Genomic DNA, 24490 nt, shown 5'->3' with positions numbered 1-24490 from the left:
TTTTTCTGAACCTGAAACAAGTTTGTACAGGCTTACTAGACACTAGTGAACTTGCAGTGAGGCTGAAGATGGCTTTTGGAAGTTACATGGGTAATCTTACTGGAAAAAAACTGATTAATCTTGGGCAGCAACTCTGTTAAAATCTACTGTGGAGTTTTGGGGTTTTTTTTAGCTACTGTTTGTCATGCTTTTTTTTTTCCTAAACTTTTTCAGGAGAGGGTTTAACTTTTTTTTTTTAAACTTAGTATTGATGGGTGGGGTGAGCCAGTGCTGTCATAGTCAAAAGAGAGATTCTAATAACAGACCTCTACCTTTTCAAACACCTCTGTCCCTACTCCCTCTCCCAGCCCCTCTATCCACTCCCAACCAACCCAATCCACACAACAAAGATTTCTTCTTTTGCTAAGGGGTGATGCACCAAGTGAAAAACTTAGCAGAGTCTGAGGCTTTGCTAACCAGCCCACCAAAAGTGTGCACTAATGGATCAGGAACACTGGGTACTACTACAACAATAAGTACTGGAACAGCCACTGCTGCCAGTAATGCAGCTGCTGATTTGGGCTCTCCCAGCTTACAACACAGCCGGGAGGATTCTTTGGATCTGAGCCCACAGGGGTAAGTGCACTATTGGTTGTGAGCCATGTGTGGCGTGTTTGTTTGTGCTGTGGTTTTTTGTTTGGTTGGTTTTTGTGGGTTTTTTTGTTTGTTTTTGTTTTTTTTACATTTTAACTGACATGAGCTGCTACAGTATCATCAGCTTTTTGCTGTGTTAGTTTCTTCTAAGGACCTAAAATGGTGTTGCAAGCTATCAGTGAATAGTTTTGTTTCATTTTATATGAAGTGTTTTTTAAAAAGAAAAAACAAAGACTTGGATAGTTACAATATCATAATAGGAACAGATGCATGCTGTTTGAGGAGAGGGTGGAGAATGCCAAGAGCAAGAGCTGTAGCCTCATGTAACTCTTGAGGACCAAGTGATTCTTTGAGAGCATTCATAGCTGTGGTGCATTGTTACTTTCTGCTGGGGACTGAAGGAAAGAAGTCATCCTTAGGTTCTTGTGTTGGAATGCAACCATTCTGAACACTTGTAGAACTAGTATCTTTGGAGGAATAAATTATTGTACTGTTAGACAGTTTGCTTTTATTTAAAGGTGAAATGTTTGTCTTAATGTATTGGCATAATAAGGAAACTCACTTTAAACCAGAATTGAAATATGTGAACTTGGTAAGTTTAGGGTTTGATGAGTAGAGACTCCATAAATTGTTCAAAAAGTGCTTTCTGGGCTTTAATAGGGGAGGCAGGTCAAGTACCCAGTGTCTCTTGGTATTTATTTAGTAGAGATTTGTGGGGTTTGGGTTTTTTTTCTTTTTAAGTGTATTCCAATGAATAAGCAGATGGCTACACAAATAAACCTATGAAAATTTAATCTGCCTTGAATCAGCAGAACTTCTGGCTGCACTTAGCTGCCCATTGTAGAAACGTGACAGCAGGCAAACACCTTCCTTTATTTTGGAGTAGTCACTTTGTCCTTCCAACTAAAATGAAATTGAGGCCCCTTCTCCCAGAGCTTGTTCATACATTATGGACTCTTTGTTATGGGATGGAACCTTTTTTTAATTATTGAGGAAATAGCTGGCAGATGCATCTTAAACTGAGGGATGGGTATGCATATGAATGCAATGGATGGAAACATGTTACTTTGTTTTTAAATTTGAACAGACGACTGAGTGACGTTTTAAAGAGAAAAAGACTGCCAAAACGAGGGCCAAGGAGACCAAAATACTCGCCTCCAAGAGATGATGACAAAGTAGACAATCAAGGTAAGCAGTTCTTAAAGAGAGATCCTCTGTCTTCTTTTAAATTTAAAAGTAAGCTTATAGGCTGTCAGGAGTGCTAGCTATAATAAACTTGTTGATTTATTTTAATTTTGTCTTTGCTTCCTCCAGCTAAAAGCCCTACAACTACCCAATCTCCTAAATCTTCCTTCTTGGCAAGTTTAAATCCTAAAACATGGGGAAGATTAAGCACACAGTCCAACAGTAACAATATTGAACCAGCACGAACAGCAGGAGTAAGTGGTCTTGCAAGGGCTGCTTCCAAGGATACCATTTCCAATAACAGGTACATACACAAAAACCAAACATACTTCTAATATGGTGTTGAATTTGAGGTGCAGCTACTTTCTTATGATAAGCCATTAGGTGCATGATAAGCCATTGAGGAGCATCTGTTGAAGAAATTTGAAGTTAACCACTTAAAATAACTGGAAGAATTACAAAATTAAGGTAGAGAAAATAACCTCTTAATAAAACAGCATCCTTGGGAAAATGGTGCAAGAAATAATCTGTAGAGAATCGACCTTTACTGTGTTGGCATAAGAGGGAAGGGGTTTTGTGCATGACTATTGTTTAACATGAGGAAAAGGATACTTCGGCTGCATTTACTTGTGATATTCAATATGCAAATGTTTGGAGTGGCCAAATGCCTTTTGTGTGCTTCTTTACAGAGAAAAAATTAAGGGCTGGATTAAGGAGCAAGCCCATAAATTTGTTGAACGTTATTTTAGTTCTGAAAACATGGATGGAAGCAATCCTGCACTAAATGTATTACAGAGACTTTGCACTGCAACTGAACAACTCAACCTCCAGGTTAGAAATGGATAATTTACTTTAAGTGGGGGTGGGAATGAAAGCCGTAGAAGTGTTTAGAAGGAAGCTAGAGGAAAGCTGATGATTTTGGAGAGCATGCCCAATATTTTAAGCACACTTTTTGTTATCTTAAAGGATGATGCAGTGTTTCTTAACTTGGAACAGATTGCTTGGAATTTTTTCTTGGAGTTAGTATGTAAGCTTTCACACTACCCCTTATGATAAATGACTAGTATTAGCAAGGGTGTTCTTGATTCCTAGCAATGTGTAATTTACATAGCATTTTATTTCAAATTTTAATATTCTACAGTGTGTGTTAGGGATTGACTTTATACTTAAATAACAAAATTTGTAATAAGAACTTAGGGGGTGGTGGAGTGAGAGGATAAGAGGGAAGTAGCAATTTGTTGAAAGGATGGAAGAAATACAGATCGAAACAGTTCATTAGCATCTCAAGAACTTGAAGCTTGCTTCTCAGGCAGTTATGAACCTTGATAGATGATCTAAACCTGTAACTTTTAAAGTAGCTGAACATCTGAGTTTTAACTAAGCAATAAATAAAATATGAATCTTCCCCCCTTCTCTCTCCCACACGTGTATAATGTAAAATATATACCAATCTGAGGCTATGGTGTTTTAAAATTTATTTTAAAATCTTCACGTGGAGCTCATTTTTATAATGGATGAAACAGAAACGGGACCTCGTGTTTCTCGTAAAACAGGACAAATGTAGATGTTCCCTGTAAGGTCTCCTCTTGAACAGAGAAATTGCTTATCCTCAGATTGTTTGCCTTGTTATTGCTTGTATTGAGTTACTCTATACTGCAGACTCGCCCTTCTTTCCCCTCCCTTTAAAGCTGTTCCATGCAGTAGGAGTAAAAATGGTATTTCTTAAGCCCTTAGCAGCTGGGTAGTAAAATACTGCCTTCATATTTTTCAGGTGGATGGTGGGACAGAGTGCCTTGTAGAAATCCGTAGCATTGTCTCGGAGTCTGACGTCTCCTCATTTGAAATTCAGCATAGTGGGTTTGTTAAACAACTGCTGCTTTATTTGACATCTAAAAGTGAGAAAGATGCTGTAAGCAGGGATATCAGATTGAAAAGATTTCTTCATGTATTTTTTTCTTCTCCAGTAAGTTTTCTTCTTTATTGTTTTGTCATTCTTAGTTGTCTTTCTCTTGAATTGTGCTTACCTGACCATTTGAGAGGTTTGACAGTGGCCTTGACTTAAACTTGGAGTACAGAGGAGTGTTTTATTCATGCCTATGCTGTATAACACTGCAACTTTCACATCGTTTCTTGTTTTTACAAGTCAAACTTTTAGAATTTTTTCTATCTACAGAGAAGTCCACACAGCAGTGGAGAAAATTCCAAAATGGAGAATTGTCTGAGTCTTCAACATCTTTTAAGTTGTTCTTGACTTCTAGAAAGTTGAAGTGGAAAGAGTTTGGCTAGTGATCTTAACATTTGCTCTCTTTTGTCCTGAATGCTGCAAGAAACTAGATTGTTTTTATTTTAAAAAAAGTATAAAGTGGAAGAGAGGTTACAGCTTCCATGAAACTTACTGTTCATGTTTGTGTGTGTGCTTAAAATCTGTAGGGTTATTAAAATGAAACCAGGAGAGGAAAGTGTGTTAATTGAAACAGGTATTTTATAAACTTAGGAGCCATCTAGTCCTGATACTGTTGCTACTTTAGAGTGAGAACAGCAGTTCTTAATTTCTGTGTAGTTTGGGTTTTTTTTTAAACAACTTGTGGTATAAATTATTTAAGATGGATTAATTCAAGCACATATCTAAAAGACTGGAATATATTTCAGCTTCCTGGAGAAGAACCCCTTGGAAGATTAGAGCCATTAGAAAATGCACCTTTGTTGGCATTAGTCCATAAAATGAATAATTGCCTCAGTCAGATGGAACAGTTTCCTGTCAAAGTTCATGACTTCCCTAGTGGAAATGGAACAGGGAGCAGGTAAGGATTAATGCTCAGGTAACAGTTATTTTAGAAGCTTTTGTTTTCCAAAACTTGTTTCAATGCTCAAAGTTCCAAGAGGTAATGGGAACTTTTTAAAGACAAAAGCAATTACACAATTGGCTTTTTTATTCAATGGAAGATTGAATATTTAACTGAATGTTTCCTTACCTCTTTGAAACTTCTCTCACTTAAATTGAAGGTGAATGTGTAATTTTAAATGCAGTATCTAAATTTAAGCTTTAAAAATTCAAGTGTCCTTGTCCCCATGTAGCAAACACTGGAAAGAATTTATTTATTGCTGAGACACTGATATTTTTTTAGTGAACTTATTTAGCTACTAAGAGTTTGTATTACAGCATTAAACTTTGTTATTCAGATAGGTTCTCTTCTCTAGGATGATAATGGATTGAGTGATAACTGTTGGCTGTAAATATAGTTTAAACTAACTGTAGAACTGCCTTGTCTTAACATAGATTTGAATCCAACTTATTTGCATTTTAAGTATCAAAACCAGGGGACTGAAGACCTACTTCTAAAACTTCTGTTCTGTGCTTCAATAAAACAAAGTGGTATTTCATTCAATCTATAGCAGTTAGTAAGACTATTTCAGTATAAGTTACGTACACATTTTTAAAGTATTGTGTTGCAGGCCGAAAGCTCAGATGTTATTATAGACATTCTTGTGACTATGTAGAAATTAGGAGGGGGGAAGAGCACTGAAAAGGAATTGTTGAAAGCTATTCTTTAAAGCTGGAAATGCCAGAATATTCTGTCTCTCAGGCAGTAAGATAATGTGACTTATTTTTTTTTTCCCCTAATTGTGGTACAAGATACATTACAGTAGATCCTTACAGTATAGCATTCATTTAACTTACATTAAAATTCATACTTTTTTGTGAAACTGTTAAAATTAATGGAAAGGAATGCAATACCCAGATTTCTGCAGTTTAAAGGAGTAAATTGTTTTAATACTGGCCTTTGCAAGTAGTATGTGCTCTGTGATCTTACAATAGTTGCTAATATGCATTATTTCTATAAAAAGTGGGAAATGAGAGAACTAATAAAGCTGCTAATCATAGAAATGAAGTTATGCTATTAATCTTGATAGGAAATTAAACATGGGAGGTCAGACAACAGCAACCTTGTTCGACTGCTAGTCTTATTGTGGATTATGTCAGTGAGGATTTTGAGGCATTATGATTTATTAGTCTTTCATTTGCACGTAGAAATAGAAACAGCCCAAGATAAGAGGTTTATGTGTAAAAACAGCTAGCGTGAGTATTGATAATTTAGTATGATGAAACATGTATATAAACTATAGCGGGCAAGAAAACAGAGGAGCTTCCATGTTTTCTGTTTAGGTCCTTATTAGAAAATGTGAATAGATTATTGTTTTTTTCACCCCTGATTCTGATCCTCATTGCTCTGCAGGTAAACACAGCTCTAAATCTCATGTGGCATCAGTTGACCACTGAACAACTTCAAATCTCAGAGATGGTCAGTATAGGCCATCTTGTAATCAGACCTTGGACTGGACTTAATCTGTCTAGCTTCCATTGGAAATCAGATTTTGTCCAGCTTGGATTCTGATGTTCTTGTAGAATAAAATTTTTAATCTGATTATCCAAATTTACTAGCTTATTTTTAGAGAAATAAGATGAGAAATAACACTCTGAACAAGTAAATGTGTAAATGCATGGATTAGCTTATTTTAATGCACGTTAAAATGCAAGTATTATTAGATTCTTTGTGTAGCAACTTTTTTCACAAATTATTTTGAGTTTTTCTCTTAACAGAGGATCCCAAGCTTTAAAATTCTTCAATACGCATCAATTAAAATGCCAACTGCAAAGACATCCAGACTGTGCTAATGTCAAACAGTGGAAGGGTGGACCTGTGAAGATTGATCCTCTTGCTTTGGTACAAGCCATTGAAAGATACCTTGTAGTTAGAGGTATATATGTATTTATATATATTATACAGTCACATGTGTCTTGCTTCACAGGATAATCAGTACTGTCAGTCATACAGATTCTGTAAAAACCTGTGAGGATTATGTTGAAGACAAATGGGAGGTGCTTATGCATCTTGCTTACAGGGGAGGAGACTAAGGCTGATGAAAATGTTTTCTGGGACAGACTCCTTCCTGTAAGCAGTTCAGTCTGAATGCCAACAGAAGTTTAATCTAGTTTACAGCCAATCTGACAGTCACTTGGCATTTCTTATGCCAAGTACTGATAGTGAAACTTGTTCTAACACGTGTGAATCTTTTTTTTTTTTTTTTCTGACTGTGTTTTGAAACTGATTTAAACAGTGGGGTTCATAAAAGTAGAAAAGCATAGCTATGTCTTGTGTAAAAACAAATGAGGATGTCTTTCTTCTCTTGCCTCAGGTTATGGAAGAGTTAGAGAAGATGATGAGGATAGTGATGATGATGGCTCAGATGAAGAAATAGATGAGTCTTTGGTAAGCATTTGCTCTGAGGTTAAGGGGGGGAGGGAACAGGTGGAGAGGGTCTTAAAGAAAAGCTAGCAGCAAGATTCCCGACTCTTGTGGATTTTTTTTGGTTTTTGCCAGGCTGCTCAGTTCTTAAATTCAGGGAACGTGAGACACAGGCTGCAGTTTTACATTGGAGATCACTTGCTGCCATACAATATGACTGTGTATCAGGCAGTTCGGCAGTACAGTTTGCAAGCCGAGGAGGAGAGGGAGTCTACGGATGATGAAAGCAACCCATTGGGAAGAGCTGGGATTTGGACAAAGACTCATACCATTTGGTAAGTTGGCTAGAGAAATTTGGGAACAACTTCTCTGGTTTCCTAGATGTATATACATAAACAAAATGTTATAGAGCTTCTTTATTTTTTTTTTTCTTTCCCCCACTTTCAAAGCTGTGAAGCTTTGAATTTGCTGATATGCTTGAGATTCTGAAATCTTAGTGTGAATTCACTGTTAGCTACTGATGTTCTTGCTAGCTCATGAGCAAAGGTAATGAAAAAGAAGTGGGCTAATCTTAAATGACACCTGCTGGATAGAGGGAAATAATTGAGTGTTAGGTAGCTAACCATGAACAATAGAGACTGTGCCTGCAGTCTACAAATGATGATCAACTTCTACTGGTTTTCATAGCTGATTGCTGTGCAAGTGTGTCCTCTGGCCATACTTTGCAAGGAGCAGTATTGACCAAACATTTTAATGTTCAGCAGTGTCTTGTTCTTTCTAGTATTTAAATGTTATGCAAAAGAAAAACAAAACAAACCTCACAAGACACCCCCCACCCCCCCACCCCCAAACAACAAAACAATAAAAAAACCACAACCAAACAAACCCCAAAAAAACAAACAACAACCCGCTTTATGTTTTTGTCTATACCTTTTGCTTCTCTTTCCAGTTCACGGAGCCAGAGTGTCTCCATTTTTTTCCCCTCATGACCATACTTTGCTTCTGAGGGCCTGGCTTCAAAGGCTGGATCATACCCAAATGCATTGTTCTTGTCTTTCTGCTTTTAACTGTCATTCAAGTGAAATTCTGGTAATCAAACAGCTAAAACTTTTACAACTGCTTTTATTTCCATGTAAGTAGCACTTCACAATCATGTTTTTAACTTCTCTTTGCTTTTTAGGTACAAACCCGTACGAGAGGATGAAGATGGTAGTAAAGACTGTGTTGGTGGTAAAAGAGGAAGAGCACAGACTGCTCCCACAAAAACCTCCCCTAGAAATTCTAAAAAGCATGATGAATTGTGGCATGGTGAGTGTGTTGCCTTGCTAATATGTTAGATTTGTGAAATTTCTGAAAGGATAGGGAGGATTAGTGTTTATAGAGACACCACAGTATTTCTTCTAAAGCAAGCATAGTATAAGAAAAGCATATATTAATATGTGTATTAGAGCTAAAAATAGTTACTGAAATGTCTGACTAAACTGTTGTAGTTAAATGAATGCTGTGACTAGTACTTGCTAGGCTCCTAGTAATTACTTAAGAATACTTCTAATTTATTTGTTAACTTTTTTTTTTGCTAGATGGTGTGTGCCCTTCGGTATTAAATCCTCTAGAAGTTTACCTCATATCGGTTCCACCTGAAAACATAACATTTGAAGATCCCTCATTAGATGTTATTCTTCTTTTGAGAGTTCTACATGCTATCAGTCGATATTGGTATTATTTGTATGATGTGAGTAGAGCACTTTTAAAATCACTTCCATGTTTGATACAGACATCTCTGTCCCTCAGACACCTTAAAGTAGCTTTCTTCCTCTGTCTGCCACCCCCCACTAAGACAAAATAATATAAGTACTATGATCTTCCCTGACATATTTCTCTACCTTCTGGTAAGATGAAAGCTATAAATTCTGTCTATCGTATTTCCTCTATAGTGTGTTAAACGTGTTTTCCATGCTTTTTCCTTCCTTAAGTTCAAAGAGCAACACTGTTCCTGAAAAGAAAATGGATGGTAAAAATCTGCTCAGTCTTTCTTTCATAGCTTAGACTCTGTATTACCGAAGTGACAATGAAAGTTTGTTTTCTTGTGATGATAAGCAAATTAAGAGGCTTTTTTATGCTTCTAACAAAGGCTTGGTAATTCTTCCAGCATTTCTTTAACTACGAGTATATTGTTTTTATTTAACACAGAATGCAATCTGCAAGGAGATAATTCCAACCTCAGAGTTTATCAACAGTAAACTGACAGCAAAAGCAAACAGGCAGCTTCAAGATCCTTTGGTAATTATGACAGGAAACATACCAACTTGGCTGACAGAACTTGGAAAAACATGGTATGAATGACTTGCCATATTCTATTTCTAATTTCAGTTCACTAGGCCTCAGCTCGGCAGCCCAGGTGCATCATACGTTGCAAGGCTTTTGAAAGTGCTGTGGGAGAGTAAGATGTAGTCACCACTGTCTTTCTGAGTTACATAGAGACACCTGGGTGAATGTTTACACCTATATGGCATGGTTTAAGCCAAATGTGGAGAGAGAGACTAGTGCAAAGTTTGGACCACTTCTTACAGGAGTTTCTGAGCAATTTGAAGTTTTCACATTGAAATAATAGTTCTTGATTATTCAGGTAATTTTTTTCTCCTGTATAAGTGCTTCGTGGCGACTTTGTCAAACAACCTCATTTAGCATATTCGATACGGTATGAAGAAAAATACTGATCAAATACAAAGTTATTAAGTCTGTATTGGAATAGTTTATAGTATTTTGATGCAGAGTATAAGCTGTAAAACTCTTGCATTTGAAAGAGTAAGAAATTTTAGATTTTTTTCAAGCATGTTAATTGAAGCAACATTGGTGACAATTGACTGTAAATGTGTACTCTAAGAGAAACTAGTTGATTTTGAATTTTAAAAAAACCCTGAATTTCTTAATAAACATTCCATACAATAAATATAAATATATATGCTTATACGAACATCTGTAGCAGTATTTGTTCTGTAAAACTGCCTTTTCACTTAAATGTCAGTGGAATACTACACTGCTAGTGTACATGACTTTGTGAATAGTAGATAAGCTAAAATAAGAAGTTTCTCTGGTAGTCTTTCACAGATGATTTCAAGTGTTTTTTGAAAATGGAAGATAGAATGGTGCTGCTGTAGGTTCCCAGTTCAGTCCTCCCCTCACCCCTCAAATACGGCGACTTGACCCACCCTCTTAATATCACTGATCTAAGTTAAATTTACTAATTGTAAAACATATGTGAACAAGTAAGAGAGTACTTCTTTTCTGCTACAAACTGAATAGCTGAGCATTCAAGTATTCTGAGTTGTTTTTCTGGAAGAGTTAGAAGTTTCTAGAATTTGTTGTGGTTCCTTCTTACGTGAAATTCCATCTCTAGACTCTTGCTCATAAGCATTGTATCTAAACTGAGGTGTGTTTGGGAAGGCTTCCTTTGGAGGCTGCTCTCACCGCAGTGTTTAATAAAGCACTAATTTTGGGTATACTGCAATTCTATTGTGTTTTAAAATAAACTATAGTCATAGATGCTAGTTGAAACACAGTTAACTAATCCAATGCTCTTTACAGCCCATTTTTCTTTCCATTTGATACCCGTCAAATGCTGTTTTATGTAACTGCTTTTGATCGAGATCGAGCCATGCAAAGACTACTGGATACTAATCCAGAAATCAATCAATCAGATTCTCAGGATAGCAGAGTGGCACCACGACTGGACAGGAAAAAAGTAGGTATATCTTGCTTTAAAACTGGAATGAATTATCTGTGTGTTTTTATATTGTCTTTAAGAATACCACTGTCAGCAAGTTTTATTTGTAAAACTTCAGGTTTTAGTAGTATACCAATGAATGGGAGGTTTGTTTTTATTAATTTAAAGCCTCCGAGAGGACAATGTCTTCTAGGTGTCTGCCAGTAGGTGGCAGAAGGGGCTAGAGTATGTTACACTGCTTGGTCACTTCCTGCTTAATTCTGAACTGGAACCTTTACAGAAACTATACCCCAAGAAGCAACTTGAAGTTTTTGGTTACACTGGCAATATCTCCTTGTGTTACCTTGTAAACCTCCATTTTGCTTTATGTAGAATTTCAGAATTATTTAAGCAATAAGATTTAGACCCGTAAGTGTTATCTAAGTAAACAAAAGCATTGTCCATGTATTCTGAGAGAGTATTAAAATTCCTGTTGCGATATAATAAAACTGAGCTGTGACTGTTTCAAATTGATGGAGTCTTGTGTGTCTTCCTTGAGCCTGGAGAGAGGTTATCTTAAACTAAGATCTGCTGTATAGCATGGATCTGCTCTATGATCTTGAATATCTCTGGGGAAAAAAGACTTGAGATATAAAAACCTAGTTCAACTAGAATAGAGCTTCCAGCATGCAGGAATTCCAGTGCTGTTGTTTTTTGCTTTGTTGGGTGTTTTTGTTTTGTTTTGTTCTTTGAAACCTGCCACTTGCCTTACTAGAGAATCTGCAGTGACAAGGTGTAAGAGAATTCCTTTAGGTTGGTGGGTTTTGATATCTTTATTCTGTGTTTTCATCTTCATGTTAGTTTAAGGTGTATCACATAACAATGCTTCTCTTCTACGTTATAGTCCTACTGCTAGATTCTTGGCAAGAGTAGTACCTACTAGTTGTACTGTTAGAAACGTAAGGCATTGGTTTTTCATTTTGTATTGAACACTTTAATTCTCATCAGTTTTTATATAGAAACAACAATTATTTTATTTACATATAAGATTACAAACTGTTGAACTGTGAAACTATATAAGCATGGGGTAGAATAACTGCATAACTATTATTGTTCCTGTTGTAACTGCCTTGGGAGCTGGGACTTACAGACATAATTTTACTACTCAAAACTTCTCTAATGTGCAGCGCACTGTGAACAGAGATGAGCTGTTGAAACAGGCAGAATCTGTGATGCAGGATCTAGGCAGTTCAAGAGCCATGTTGGAAATCCAGTACGAGAATGAAGTAAGTAATATCAATGCAGTCTAATTTAACTCCTTTTTACTGAATATTAATACAAAAAAAGCTACCCCTTTAATAGAATTACTTGGGCAGTCTCTTGGTCCTTCTATTGCTGGTCCCACTAAATTGTGTCCATTAATTATCCTTAATTCACTTGTTTGTGATTTTTTTTTTTAGTTGCTAGGAGAAACTCTGATCTACCAAATTTCATAATCCATCTTATTCTGTGGAGCACATGCTTTTCTAGCAAACAGCTGTGTCTGTTTCTTCTATAATATGATAATTTGGTGGCTAATACTTTTATTCCACTATTACTGCCTTTGATACGTGGTCTTTCCAAGCTGTCTCAGTTATATTGTAAATGTTGGCATAGTTAGGTTCTTTAGACACTTTTTGCAGTGCAGTCTTCTTTATAGCCAATAATGTACTATAGTTCTCAGACTTAACTGTTTTGATAGTAAAACTGACTTAATGGACTAACTTATTTATCTTTCTCACTCCTCCTCTCCCTGCGCTCTCCCTCCCCCTGAAGGTTGGCACAGGCCTAGGCCCCACGCTAGAGTTCTATGCACTTGTATCTCAGGAGCTACAGAGAGCAGACTTAGGCCTTTGGAGGGGAGAAGAAGTGACTTTAGCCAATCCAAAAGGTAAATGTTTTGCTACCTAAAGTATTAATGTTGATCTAATATTCAATTAATTCTGAGTTGACTTTAATGAATGGCTTTGATGGAAAGAGCACCTCAGTTTGTGGTCAGATAATGTGCCTCATGATTGTGTGTGATTATCTTTGTGGTTTTCTTTTAATTTTATAAGAAGCTTTAGGTTATGGTTATCTGATAGCCACTTTCAAACTTGGGTCTGGAATGAAACTAGCAGTATATGTATTGAACTGTCTTTCTTCCTTAACAGGAAGCCAGGAAGGTACCAAGTACATCCATAACCTTCAAGGGCTTTTTGCACTTCCTTTTGGTAGAACAGCCAAGCCAGCTCACATTGCAAAAGTTAAAATGAAGTTCCGCTTTCTAGGAAAACTGATGGCCAAGGCAATCATGGATTTTAGACTGGTGAGAATAAAATGGAAAATGTTACTCTGAAGGATTAAATTAAAATTCTAGTTTTAACTATGTTGGGGAAAAGTATCATTAGGAGTTGCATGGAATTATTTTCAGCTCTAGCAGTTTGGGTGTGATGTGGGGAGATGCAGCTGAGCTTTTAAGAGGGAAGGATGTTAACAGTGGCTTTTGAGACTGTTGCTTGTCATATATTGCCACCTCTCTCCAGTCTTTCAAAGATCATTTTAGGCTTATTACAGCTGCTAGCTTGCCAATTGTATATCATGTATTTGCACTACTCAGGCAGTCAAGTTATCTTTTCTTGACTGTCAGTTTCTCAGGTAAAAGGGGTCAAACATGATGTTCTGGCGTGGGCTAGAACTATGCATGGGTAAAAAGTATTTTAGATCTAGTCAAGAGATAAAATGGTGAAAGATACAGTTTTGGAAGACAGTTCAATACTAAATAAAGTTTCGATTTCCAGGTGGACCTTCCTCTTGGACTTCCTTTTTATAAATGGATGCTACGACAGGAAACTTCCTTGACGTCGCATGACTTATTCAGTATTGATCCAGTAGTAGCCAAATCAATATATCACCTTGAAGATATTGTAAGACAAAAGAAGAGACTTGAACAGGACAAAACACAGGTGGGGAAATAACCCTAGGAATGGAAGAGGTGCATCTTCACATGTTTGGATTTTATGAAGTAGCTGTAATTGAGAGTGTGTGATAGTGCTTAATACTGATGGGTGACAGTGAAAATACCTTCATTCTAATAAAAGGAGTAGCTTTAATGTTGTTAAATTGTTCACTAGTAATTATTACAGTCTTGTTCTAATGCAGACTCTAACATCAGAAATTTATTATGGGTTTCTTCTATGTGATTACCAGGCTAATAATGGCTAAAACTGTCAGATGTTTGTGTAAGATAACTTCTCTTTTTATTTCACCTTGAAAAGACTAATTAATATCAGAGGGTGGGGAAATTTTATTTTTGAACATTCAAAAAGCTTGGCTTTTTTGCTGGTTTAGTAAAACTTCCATGTTTTCTTAGGAGTGCCTTTTGTGGGGTTTTTCCTCCCTTACTGTGTGCAGAACTGGTATAAACTGGCTTAATTTGTGAGACAGAAGAGTCTTAATTTTTCAAGGTTATCCATTCTTATCTAAAAACAGTAGTGTTCACTGTTGCAGAGTAGTGATAAAAGGCCTTTGGCATGCATGCTCTTTCTAGCATCCAATGTTAATAGATGGTAGGTGGTAATAACCTAATTCATACTCTTAATACATCTGCTTTATTACTAGTGAAGTTATTGCAGACTTGTGGGCCTTTTTCCTCTTCACTTCACTGTCTCACTCTCTCTCTCTCCTTGATCACCGCTTTTAATTTCCCAACAAGAGTCTGAAAAACCTGAAACCTCATGGATGAAAGCTGAAAAATGTCAGTATGCACACCAAATATGAATGTCATTAACTATTCTAAGGAAAAAAACGTAGCCTAAGAGCCTTAGCATAGTACATATCTCCTTTTCTTGCAGGAGTATTTTCACAATAAATAATAAAACCGTAGAATAGTTTGGGTTGGAAGAGACCTAGAAGATCATCTAGTTCCAGCCATTCCCCTTCAAGGGCAGGGACACCTTCCACTAGACCAGGTTGCTCAAAGCCCATCCAACCTGACCTTGAACAGGGATCGGTCTTCCACAGTCTCCTTGGGCAACTTGTTCAGTGTCTCACCACCCTCACAGTAAAGAATTTATTTCTAATGTCTAACCTAAATCTACCCTGTTCCAGTGTAAATCTGTTACACCTCATCCTATCACTATGCATCCTAGTAAATAGTCCCTCCCCATATACAACAAGTTAAAGTAATTACAAAATTGCTAGAAAAAGTGAAGTGTTGCTGTCTTGCAAGGTTTTCTATTAAGATAGTTTATTTGGTTTGTCTTGGTTTACTGTTAACTATGAAAAATACAGAAGAAAGCAAGGAGTACTGTAACTATATTAGTAGTAATATTTTTACAAAACTGGGTTTACGTAGCAAAAACCGGTTTGCAAGTCATAACTTTTGGATAAGTTGATGTGAATGAATTGTTCTCACTGGTTTTTGCTTCCAATTTTTTAGACCAAAGAAAGTCTACAGTATGCGTTGGAAGCTCTGACTATGAATGGCTGCTCAGTGGAAGATCTAGGGCTGGACTTCACACTTCCCGGGTTTCCTAACATAGAACTGAAAAAAGGGGGAAAAGATACACCAGTCACCATCCACAATTTAGAGGAGTATCTCAGAGTATGTAAAAGCAAAGCTAGGACTAAAGCTTTCTTTGTTCTTCCTTAACTTTCTGTCAGGAAGTTTGTTTTGATACCTATTTCAGTTCATTCTCGTTAACTGGGCATAAGAATATTTTTTCTACTGATTGCTTCTGTTCTGTACTAGTTTATTACTGTAGAGAAACTGTTTGAATCCTAGTCAGTGCGCCTGACTCGAAAACTTTATAGTACAAACAAGTCTTGTTGATATATAATGAAGTAGTCAGTAGTCAGAAGTGCCTTTTTTTTTTTTTGGATGATAAATATTGTAGTAGGTAATTTGAGGTGTAGACTTTCAGAATCTTTCCATGTGTTCCCACATTTGCATATGATAATGAAACTGTCTTCAAGAGTGATTTAGTACTAGCATTTCAGTGAGCTTTGAACTGCTATAGTAATAATGAAAATGTCAGCTGAGTTTTGGGTCAAAACACAAAAAAACCCCAAAAACAAGCAAACAAACAGAACTCCCAAACCACAGAAACAAAAATATGGAGCAGAGAACGAAACAGTGCCATAATAATTTGACATTATACCTACATATTAATTTATTCCTATGTCAGAAGTGACATAAAACCTGGAAAGACAAAAGGGTGATGCTGCTGAACAAAGCTAGGACACTGTTTCTACACAAGAAACTTCTAAAGGCAATAGTTTAAAAACAGCCTAGAAAGAGAGCTGAGAAACAAAGGAAGAACCCAGTTACTGTTGCATGAAGTCATGAGGAGGATGGAGATAAGAATGATTGATTGTATAATGAAAAAGCCATTATTCCATTTCCTAAATCAATTTTCTGACAGATTAGTCTGCTGCCAGTTTCACTGTGAGGATTAAGATTTTCTAGCACTGGTAAGAAACATACCTGATGTTTTGGTAGAAATTATTCATTAATGGGCATATCAGCTCCTGGATATCAACTGACAACTTCGCAAAATTATTACATAATCCGTACGACTTTAATCTTGAGCAGGTGCTTTTCATCTTCCAGATTCAAGCTGTCATATATATATCCACTTGTCATCTCTTTATTTGTTGAAATATTTTGCTAGTCAATAATCACTTATAAAATTAAACATTCGGGTATAAAGCTATTTGCAGACTTACAGATGAGGAATGCCAGCAGCACAATAAGTTACAAACAGCATTTTTAGTCTGTTTACTGAGGAAAACTGAACAAGATTGCTCTCAAGTGTGATTTTCATATAGTTTGCAGTCAGTTTTTTTTCTTCTAGGTAACACATACCGGGTATTTGATATGCTGAGAAAGGCTTGCAGATATCTCGGATGTCCTGCCGTTGTCCTGGTGCTTCTGGCACTGTAAAGGAAAAGCAGATAACTACAGAGAGCTTGCTTTCTGCTTCTTTCTAAACTGTTGGGACTATTTTCTTTAAAGGACACCTATGCAGTTTTTCTGTCTGTGTCTTTATATTCCTGGCATATAGAGGAGACTTCAAACTAGATCCCAGTGATGAGCATTGCAGACTTGATGTCAAGGAAGTAGAAAAGGTTTTAGAGAGAAAATTAGTATCCTCTGTATCACAAGTATGATGAATTACAATTTAGAAACCGTGTATTAAATTTATCAGCTGGCCTGTACAACTTTCTGTAGGTCAGCTGCCCTGCTCTTGAAAATGTCATTTTCATTAAAATCTTGTGTGTGGATTACCATTAAAAGTAGTTTCTAAAGCTAGAATACCCTACTGTTCCTTTGCATGCCTCTCCTGTAGTTGTCATTCCACTCTCCACCTCCCTTTTTTTCCCTAAGGACGGTTTCCACAGAAGCTAGTATTATCAGGAAGTGGAACTATCTCAGCTACAAGTATAGTGAAAGACTTTATTATATTTTTTTTCCCCTTTTCCCTTCTGTGCTAAAAAGAAAGAGGCCAACTTCCATCTTCTAAATTTGTAGACAAAAAGTTTCTGGAGTACAGTTTTTTGACTAACAATTTGATCTCCACTTCGAATCCACAACAATACAGTGCAGCTGGATTTTGTCACACACTGATGGTCATAAAAAGTAATCACAATTCTAAGTCAGCAACTCTGCTGCTAGAATAGTGTGTGTTATCAAGTGCAGTAGGGCAGCTTTCTGTGCTGCTGATGCTTACCAGCTTGCTCATCAGTATTACAACCTGATGTGTGAAAGCAGGGATATGTCTCTTCCCTGAAATTCAATGCCTGACTCTTTTGTAGGAAGGCTTTACCACAGAACCTAACAGGCTTTCACATCTGAGAGCTTTCTGGAACAAGTAACTCTTCAGTTATTGGGACAGCGTGAAATACTTGCTTCAGGAGTCCAGCCAGTATCAGTGAAGTTTTTAATCATGTTCAGATGCATTTGTAGATATCTTGGATATCTTTCAAAGCTTTTCTCAGCATTCCAGGTCAGAGTTTTAAACACATTTAAAAACTAGTAGCTGTGTGTTGACAACACATCTTTTCTATCCAGCCTTCCATTTCCTGTGAGAGCTGAGGGTAGCCAAGGCAAGTGTAATCACTAGTGGCACTAACTGACAAAAGAATCTGAACTTGGCATGCAGTCTGCCCTGTGTACTGTATTTAGTAGAGAAATGCTGGCTGCAGGGGATTTAAAAGAAATTTTGTCATGTCCCCTTCCCTCTTCCCCAGTGATTGTTTCAGCATATGCTGTCCACTTTGGAAGGTGAGTTTAATCCTGAGAGGGGGTAACTGCAGATACTAAAAACCTAAAAAACACACACCTTAAAACTTTAGACTGCTGCTGTCTTTTGCCTTATGATGCTTACCAAATCCCACTAACATGACATGAAGTGGCTTTTTTCCCCCCCCATGTATTCTTATAATACTAATCCAGTTAATATAACAAAAAGTATATAGTTACTTCTTGTAACTATATATTAGAAAAGGGACCCATATGTTGCCATGGGGGAAACTAAGATAATACTGCCAATGATGCCCTAAGGATTTCTATTCCAGTTGCTGAGTGTTAAATGGATATCGGTGTACAGAGGGAACAGCTAGGTTAAACTTCTGAAAAAAATTGTTTGGTTTATTTTAAAATATTTTGTTAAATAGGATCAGTTTAACTAGCTATTCTGAATTTCATGCATTAATCTTGCTTTGTCAAAAATAAAGACAAGTTGTTTAAACACACGAGTTGGATGCTTAGTTTATCATAAATATGAGCTTGTTTGAACTACAAATGACTTCTACTAATTTGCAATGTCAGACCACATGAGAAACCTGTAAAGAGTAAACCCAACAACCTGTGTCTGTTCCATTATAGCAGCACTGCACTTTGACACATGCAGCAATATGAGCTTATGAATTAAGGCAGAAAGAGGCAATGCTGTAGAGCAGCTCTGAATCAAAGGTCAGACTCTGTGAGTGAGTACATGGCCAGACTTCTGTAGAGTTTTTTTTCTGCAGCTGTAGTATTTAGTACAGTAATGATCCTTCAATGCTTATTTTGTTAATTGACTTTTTTCTTTCTTCTCTGCAGTTGGTTATATTCTGGGCACTAAATGAAGGTGTTGCCAGACAATTTGACTCGTTCAGAGATGGATTTGAATCAGTCTTCCCCCTCAGTCATCTTCAGTACTTCTACCCTGAGGAGGTGGGTAAACTTGTTTTTTCTTGTGTGTTTATAACCTTATATCTATACATATGGACAGTCTGACCTAGCTCTGCATTGCATGCAGTGCAGTTGTGACAGTCTGATTACGTCACATTTCTGATGCATATTATTAAGAAGTGATGTCCTTTAAATTGCATACTGAAATGTTACATTTCTATGTTTGGTGGTTATTTATTCAGTGTTTTTATTACTAATGGCTCAGTTTTCTTTTCTCATGTGGTAGTGGATTGGTATGCAGAGGCAGATTGAGCAAATGAGGCTGTCACTGGGATGAGGCGATGGTGTTCACAGAATTTGAGAATTGTGTGGTGTGACCAAGATTGTTCTGTAGCAAGCTCTTCCAGAAAGTAGAATGCTGTGATAGTAGTCAGAACAGAAAGTACTCATTTTACCTCAAGTTCTAAAGGGGAAAATTTCCTTTTTTTTCTTTTGTTCTTTTGTTTTTTTTAACTTTATAGTTGGAGCAGCTCTTGTGCGGCAGTAAAACGGACACATGGGATGCAAAGACTTTAATGGAATGTTGCAGGCCAGATCACGGTTATACACACGACAGGTAATATGGTGTTGGTGTTAAAAGAAATATTAGAAAATATGTATTTAAATGAACTTGGTAATTCAAGCTAAAAGAATGGTATGAAACTTATTTAAAAATATTCGTATTGCGCTGAATATTAATCTGATGCAATTTATTATAACTGTAAACAATAACAACGTGCTTCTTTCCCCCCTCAGTCGTGCAGTGAAGTATCTCTTTGAAATCCTCAGTAGCTTTGATAGTGAGCAGCAAAGACTGTTTCTTCAGTTTGTGACGGGTAGCCCCAGACTGCCTGTAGGAGGTAGGTTTTGTTTACTACCTTGTTGTGTATAAAAGCAGTAATAATATTGCATTTCAGAATAAATTGATTGTTTCAGTATAGAAAAATTAATTTATCTGCGTGTTTTAGAGGCTCAGACTTGTCTGACATGTCTAGCTTTGGCAGTGGCTGGGCGGACTTCGGGTAGAATTCTCAAATGTTGTGTTAATCTCATGATGTTTTTGCTGGAGGACAAAAAATAGTTCAAAATTTAAAGTGGAAACCCCTTAATACTGTATTCCTTGACTAGAGCTGCTTTAAGTTAAGATAATAACAATGTGATTAATTGCTACCTGGAAACATTTTCATTTTTTTTTCTAGAAAGGAGACAATACTAGCATAGTGATTAAACTTTAATTTCTTCTCCTTTTGAATTTCAGAATTTAGATAAGAGGCAGTGAGGAAAACTGAGGGATTTGCTGTCTTTGCTAGGGACCATTTATAGAACAAACATTTTACTGTATTCTCAGCTGAACACTTTGCAAGTAAAAACATAATTTATGTATCTGTTCCATTACTTACGTTCTTTGGGGTTTGGTGTTTTGTTTTGTTTTTTTTCTAGTTAAGGAATTGACATTATAAGAAAGAGTTGATTGTTTTAAAGAAATAAATTAGAGCTCTTTCTGGAAGATATGGTGCAGAGAGGATTGATGGTTAGGAATATGAAAACCTTAGCTGGAGTAAAATCATAAGGTATGACAGTCAGATAATTTCTGAGAATCTTAAAAGGTGTGTATGAAACCAACAGACCCTTGAAAGCACTGTGATTGGAAGAGGGTACTTACAGAATACAGAATTGGAAGTAGATGCATCTAGGTTGCTACTTCTTAAAAAAAAAATTAATATTTTAGAACGAATCTACAGAATGGAATTTAGGTAACTTTTAGCTGGGCCTTATAAGGCCGTATCCTAAGCTTTTAAAAACTGAGATGAAGACAGTTATGAGGCACGTGCTTCTGTCGCTGTTAGATGTCTGTAGTGTGAGCTGTGGGTTTTAAAGAGGAATAACCTGATTCTGAATGTCATTTCTCGTTATTAGGCTTCCGAAGTTTGAATCCTCCGTTGACAATTGTACGCAAGACATTTGAGTCTACAGAGAACCCAGATGATTTCTTGCCCTCAGTAATGACTTGTGTGAACTATCTCAAATTGCCGGACTATTCAACTATTGAGATAATGCGTGAAAAACTCTTGATAGCTGCAAGAGAAGGGCAGCAGTCATTCCATCTCTCCTGATCACAATGAAAAATGAAATGTCTGCCTGTTACAGCAAAAGAGAAACTCATGATTCTTTTCTAAATATATCACCTGAGTCAAGGAAACGTGTTACGCCTTCTTGTTGTAGAAAAACGGCTTGCAGATTATAAACAAAGACACTTGGTTGATATTCATTAAAGGCCCCTATGGACTTAAAAGTGATCAGGCCCTAAAAGTTGTTGTGACAAGGTTTCTTTAGCAAGTTCTTGTTTAAATTATCATTTATTTGATGAGTGAAGTTTTTAACTTGCTTTGCTGTGTGAAATTTAAAAAGGGATGTTTTTCCAGGCTGGAACAATAAATGTCGCTGTGCAGTTTAATACTGGGCTGTGTGTATCCATCTAGCTAAGTCTGAAGTTTTTCCTCCAAAGACAACTTTTGTACATAAGTACAGAAATTAAAATACACCATGTATTTGAATCTAGTTTAGTAGACTAGTTCTGTGTACCCTCACCTGCCTCTAATTTTACCCAACCTCATGTATTGTCTGATGTGCAATTCACTTGGTTCTTTTTGTGTGCAACATTCAACAATTGTTATGTTTTGGTTAGCATGGGCATTTAACTGCTCCATGCCTCTTTCTCTGATTAAGATAATTTAAATTTTACTGAAATCAAATATATATTGTCAATATAATTCAGCCTTTGTAACTAGGTAGAACCTTTCTTATAGCATAGTTTTACTGTAGTGGTAGGATATAATGGCGACAGCCTTTACCAGTCGACGCTCTAGAGCTGTTTACACAGTGATTCAGGCAGCAAAAGCCTCTTACTAGAGGCGAGGAAGAATTATTTCTTTCATGTAGTTGAAGTCCCAACAGCTTGGGCTGGCCAGTGTGTATTGTGGTAAGGCCAGAGCATTTCGAATTGATAGGAAGTTTTTTAAAAGACAAATTAGTAGTTTCATTCCCTGTTTGAGTAAACAGTTTTCTCGTTCTTAATCTAAGTTCCTGATTACTTTTGTAGGTTTTTTCTTTTTTCCCTATTTTTTTTTTTCCCAGCGCTAGCTTGGAACAAACAATTCAGCCTTTGTCTTTTGACACAGATAAAGCACCTGTAAGCAATGCTCTGTCCAACTGTTTTATGTGCTGATTTCTCAAATCTGCAATAATTTACTTCATCAGGTTAATGTTTTTACCTGAATATAAATAAAAAAGTTTGCTTCACCTTTTTGTTCATAGTTTTGTACTGTATGCATAAAGTTCAATTGTGTAAATTACTGTAATGCAAGTAAATCATCCTAAAATCTACTTGGCTAACAACCTGCAACTTGTGGATGATTTACTACTAAAACAAGACCTTTTGAGACCTCCAACTTAGAGGGAAATTTTTTCTTTCTATGGGTTCAAAAAGCGGGCGATTACAAATATTCCTGAGATGTATCTGCTATATAGTTCATCTCTATGAAAATGTGATAGTTAATTAATTTTATTCAACTTTGAGAAATCAAAATTAATTTCAGTGCTTAGAAATTGTTAAATTCTGGCTAATCAGGCTAGTGTTTCCCCTGAACTAACAAGTTTTCTTTTATCTAGCTGAAGAACTTGTACTTGCAGAATGTGTTTCAGTTCGTGTAATGGACATTTTTCCAGTGAGCATTCACAGGATTACACGTGGTTGCTCGTACCAGTGCCACTGAAATGTAATGCAAATCTGTTTTGAGCATGAGTAGAATGTGAAACCCTTGCACAAAGAACCTGGTAACTGAACAGTTTCTGCTACCTTATTAAAACTGAAAGAAGGTGCTTCACACTGTACATACGATAATGGCAGAGCACAGTGCGGCATAGTTTTCATAAAACTTCAAGGCAGCGTTTAAACTATGGACTGGTGTTTAAATTGTTCTGATAACTTGATCAAACTGAGCACAAAAAAGTGTTTATAGTGTGTGGATAGCAATTTGTTTATTTTTTAAGGTTCTATATTTAAAAAAACAACTGACTTGTGTAAAAAAAAAAAGAAAAAAGAAAGAAAAAAGCTAATATTTTGTATTAAAATACCATGTGTATTGATATTTTTTTTTACCCATGTTGTCTCCCTCTAGAATCTGGCTTTCATCGACTGAAATTTTGAGGTTTCAAATTTGATACATAGCCATTGTAGAACTCACTTCAGTGGGAAAATAAGTTGTTGCCTGTTTGAAAAGGAAGGAAAAAAAAAAACAAGTAACTTTGGTGACAATTTATTCTTGTGCTGGCTGCCGTTTTCAGCACAGAACAAGGATGTAGTTGGCCTGAAAAGTGAATTAAACCTTTTTGGGTGACACTTGTTTTTTTTCTACAAAGGGCAGCTTTTAGTTGTTACTAGAAAAGAAGTCTGGCTTAAAGGGTGAAGGTAGTAAATGAAAATAATAAATTAAAGAGTCACAGTTTGCAGGACTGCAGTACTTTCCTACAAACAGAACTGCAGTTTCTGAGAGCAGTTAAGACCAAGTGGAGGGGTGGTGCAAGATCATAGGGATTCCTCCTTTTCAGGAACTTTGCATTAAGGGAAAAACTCACTAAAATTAATCATAGATGTGTGCCTAAGAGCAGTCAGGACATGTAGTCGTCTTAGTACTGACTGTTTTCCACATCTTTATAAACTATAATAAAAGGTATAATAAGAAGTCTTATTTTTGAAAGTAAAGGCTTTTTTTAGCAGAGTAAGTTCAACAGCTTTTAAACACCACCAGGTATCAGTTACTATTTTGGATGAGTTTCTTGTCCTAAACTACCAAGAACAGCAAAGAGTCATTCAGGGGAAAAAAGTACCATCCGAGCACTGTTAGCTGCTAATGAATTTGTGCAGTAATTTGTTTTTGTTAGATGCTTGCTTTATACAGAAATATTTTGTGTAGGAAACATCTAAGTATCATCACATATGACGTGGATTAGTAAGTTTTAGTGCTTCTTCATATTTTATCAGAAGATGTGCAAGAATTAATTCTAAGTGTGTAAAATCCCCATGGCCATTGCTAAACTTTGTGAGGTAGCAGTTTTCATGTGCAGACTGCTTGCATAATTTAATTGCTTAGATTTCTCCTCCCTTCTCTGACCCATATGTTGCAGGGGGGGGATTGGGTGGGTTTTTGTGCGGTTTGGTTTTCGTCTGTTTGGGTTTTTCTTTTTTTCTTTGTCTCCTTTTCCTTACTGAACTCTCCCCTGTGGAGATGGTGGGTGCCTAAGGGCAGATACTGATACAATCCTGAGTGTTGCATCACTTGTGCCCTGTTTTCTAGCCCCTGCTGGAAGCAGGTCTGTTATCTGTACAGTTTCTGGGCCCTGTCCCACCTGTTTTCAGTAATCTGTCTTCAAATGAGTAATACCAGTTCCCATCATCTTAGAAGCCTGTACCTCTGCAGAGGGCTTTCT

At 36.6% G+C, this 24490-nt stretch overlaps 1 protein-coding gene across 9 annotated transcripts in view; it reads left to right on the top strand.

Moving 5' to 3' along the window:
- TRIP12 (thyroid hormone receptor interactor 12) overlaps nucleotides 1-22303 on the top strand; it is a 74537-nt gene extending 52234 nt beyond the window's left edge. For 7 of the 9 annotated variants that reach the window (XM_051626704.1, XM_051626709.1, XM_051626708.1 and 4 more), the window contains 22 exons: nucleotides 408-615; nucleotides 1721-1821; nucleotides 1948-2122; nucleotides 2508-2649; nucleotides 3590-3781; nucleotides 4468-4619; nucleotides 6404-6576; nucleotides 7015-7088; nucleotides 7200-7399; nucleotides 8245-8372; nucleotides 8645-8796; nucleotides 9255-9397; nucleotides 10650-10806; nucleotides 11955-12053; nucleotides 12583-12697; nucleotides 12960-13114; nucleotides 13587-13751; nucleotides 15227-15391; nucleotides 18893-19006; nucleotides 19486-19580; nucleotides 19760-19863; nucleotides 20921-22303. In XM_051626704.1, coding sequence (XP_051482664.1) covers nucleotides 408-615; nucleotides 1721-1821; nucleotides 1948-2122; nucleotides 2508-2649; nucleotides 3590-3781; nucleotides 4468-4619; nucleotides 6404-6576; nucleotides 7015-7088; nucleotides 7200-7399; nucleotides 8245-8372; nucleotides 8645-8796; nucleotides 9255-9397; nucleotides 10650-10806; nucleotides 11955-12053; nucleotides 12583-12697; nucleotides 12960-13114; nucleotides 13587-13751; nucleotides 15227-15391; nucleotides 18893-19006; nucleotides 19486-19580; nucleotides 19760-19863; nucleotides 20921-21117 — 3206 coding nt within the window. In that variant the 3' untranslated portion in view covers nucleotides 21118-22303. Of the gene's footprint in view, nucleotides 1-407; nucleotides 616-1720; nucleotides 1822-1947; nucleotides 2123-2507; nucleotides 2650-3589; nucleotides 3782-4467; nucleotides 4620-6403; nucleotides 6577-7014; nucleotides 7089-7199; nucleotides 7400-8244; nucleotides 8373-8644; nucleotides 8797-9254; nucleotides 9398-10649; nucleotides 10807-11954; nucleotides 12054-12582; nucleotides 12698-12959; nucleotides 13115-13586; nucleotides 13752-14500; nucleotides 14543-15226; nucleotides 15392-18892; nucleotides 19007-19485; nucleotides 19581-19759; nucleotides 19864-20920 lie in introns of those variants that run through there. The other 2 variants (XM_051626707.1, XM_051626710.1) reach the window with 2 other exon arrangements.
- The last annotated feature ends 2187 nt before the right edge of the window (nucleotides 22304-24490 follow it).

This window comes from Apus apus, chromosome 8 (genome assembly GCF_020740795.1).
Source record: "Apus apus isolate bApuApu2 chromosome 8, bApuApu2.pri.cur, whole genome shotgun sequence".
Classification (NCBI taxonomy): domain Eukaryota; kingdom Metazoa; phylum Chordata; class Aves; order Apodiformes; family Apodidae; genus Apus; species Apus apus.
This window is presented reverse-complemented; position numbering and strand designations above follow the sequence as displayed.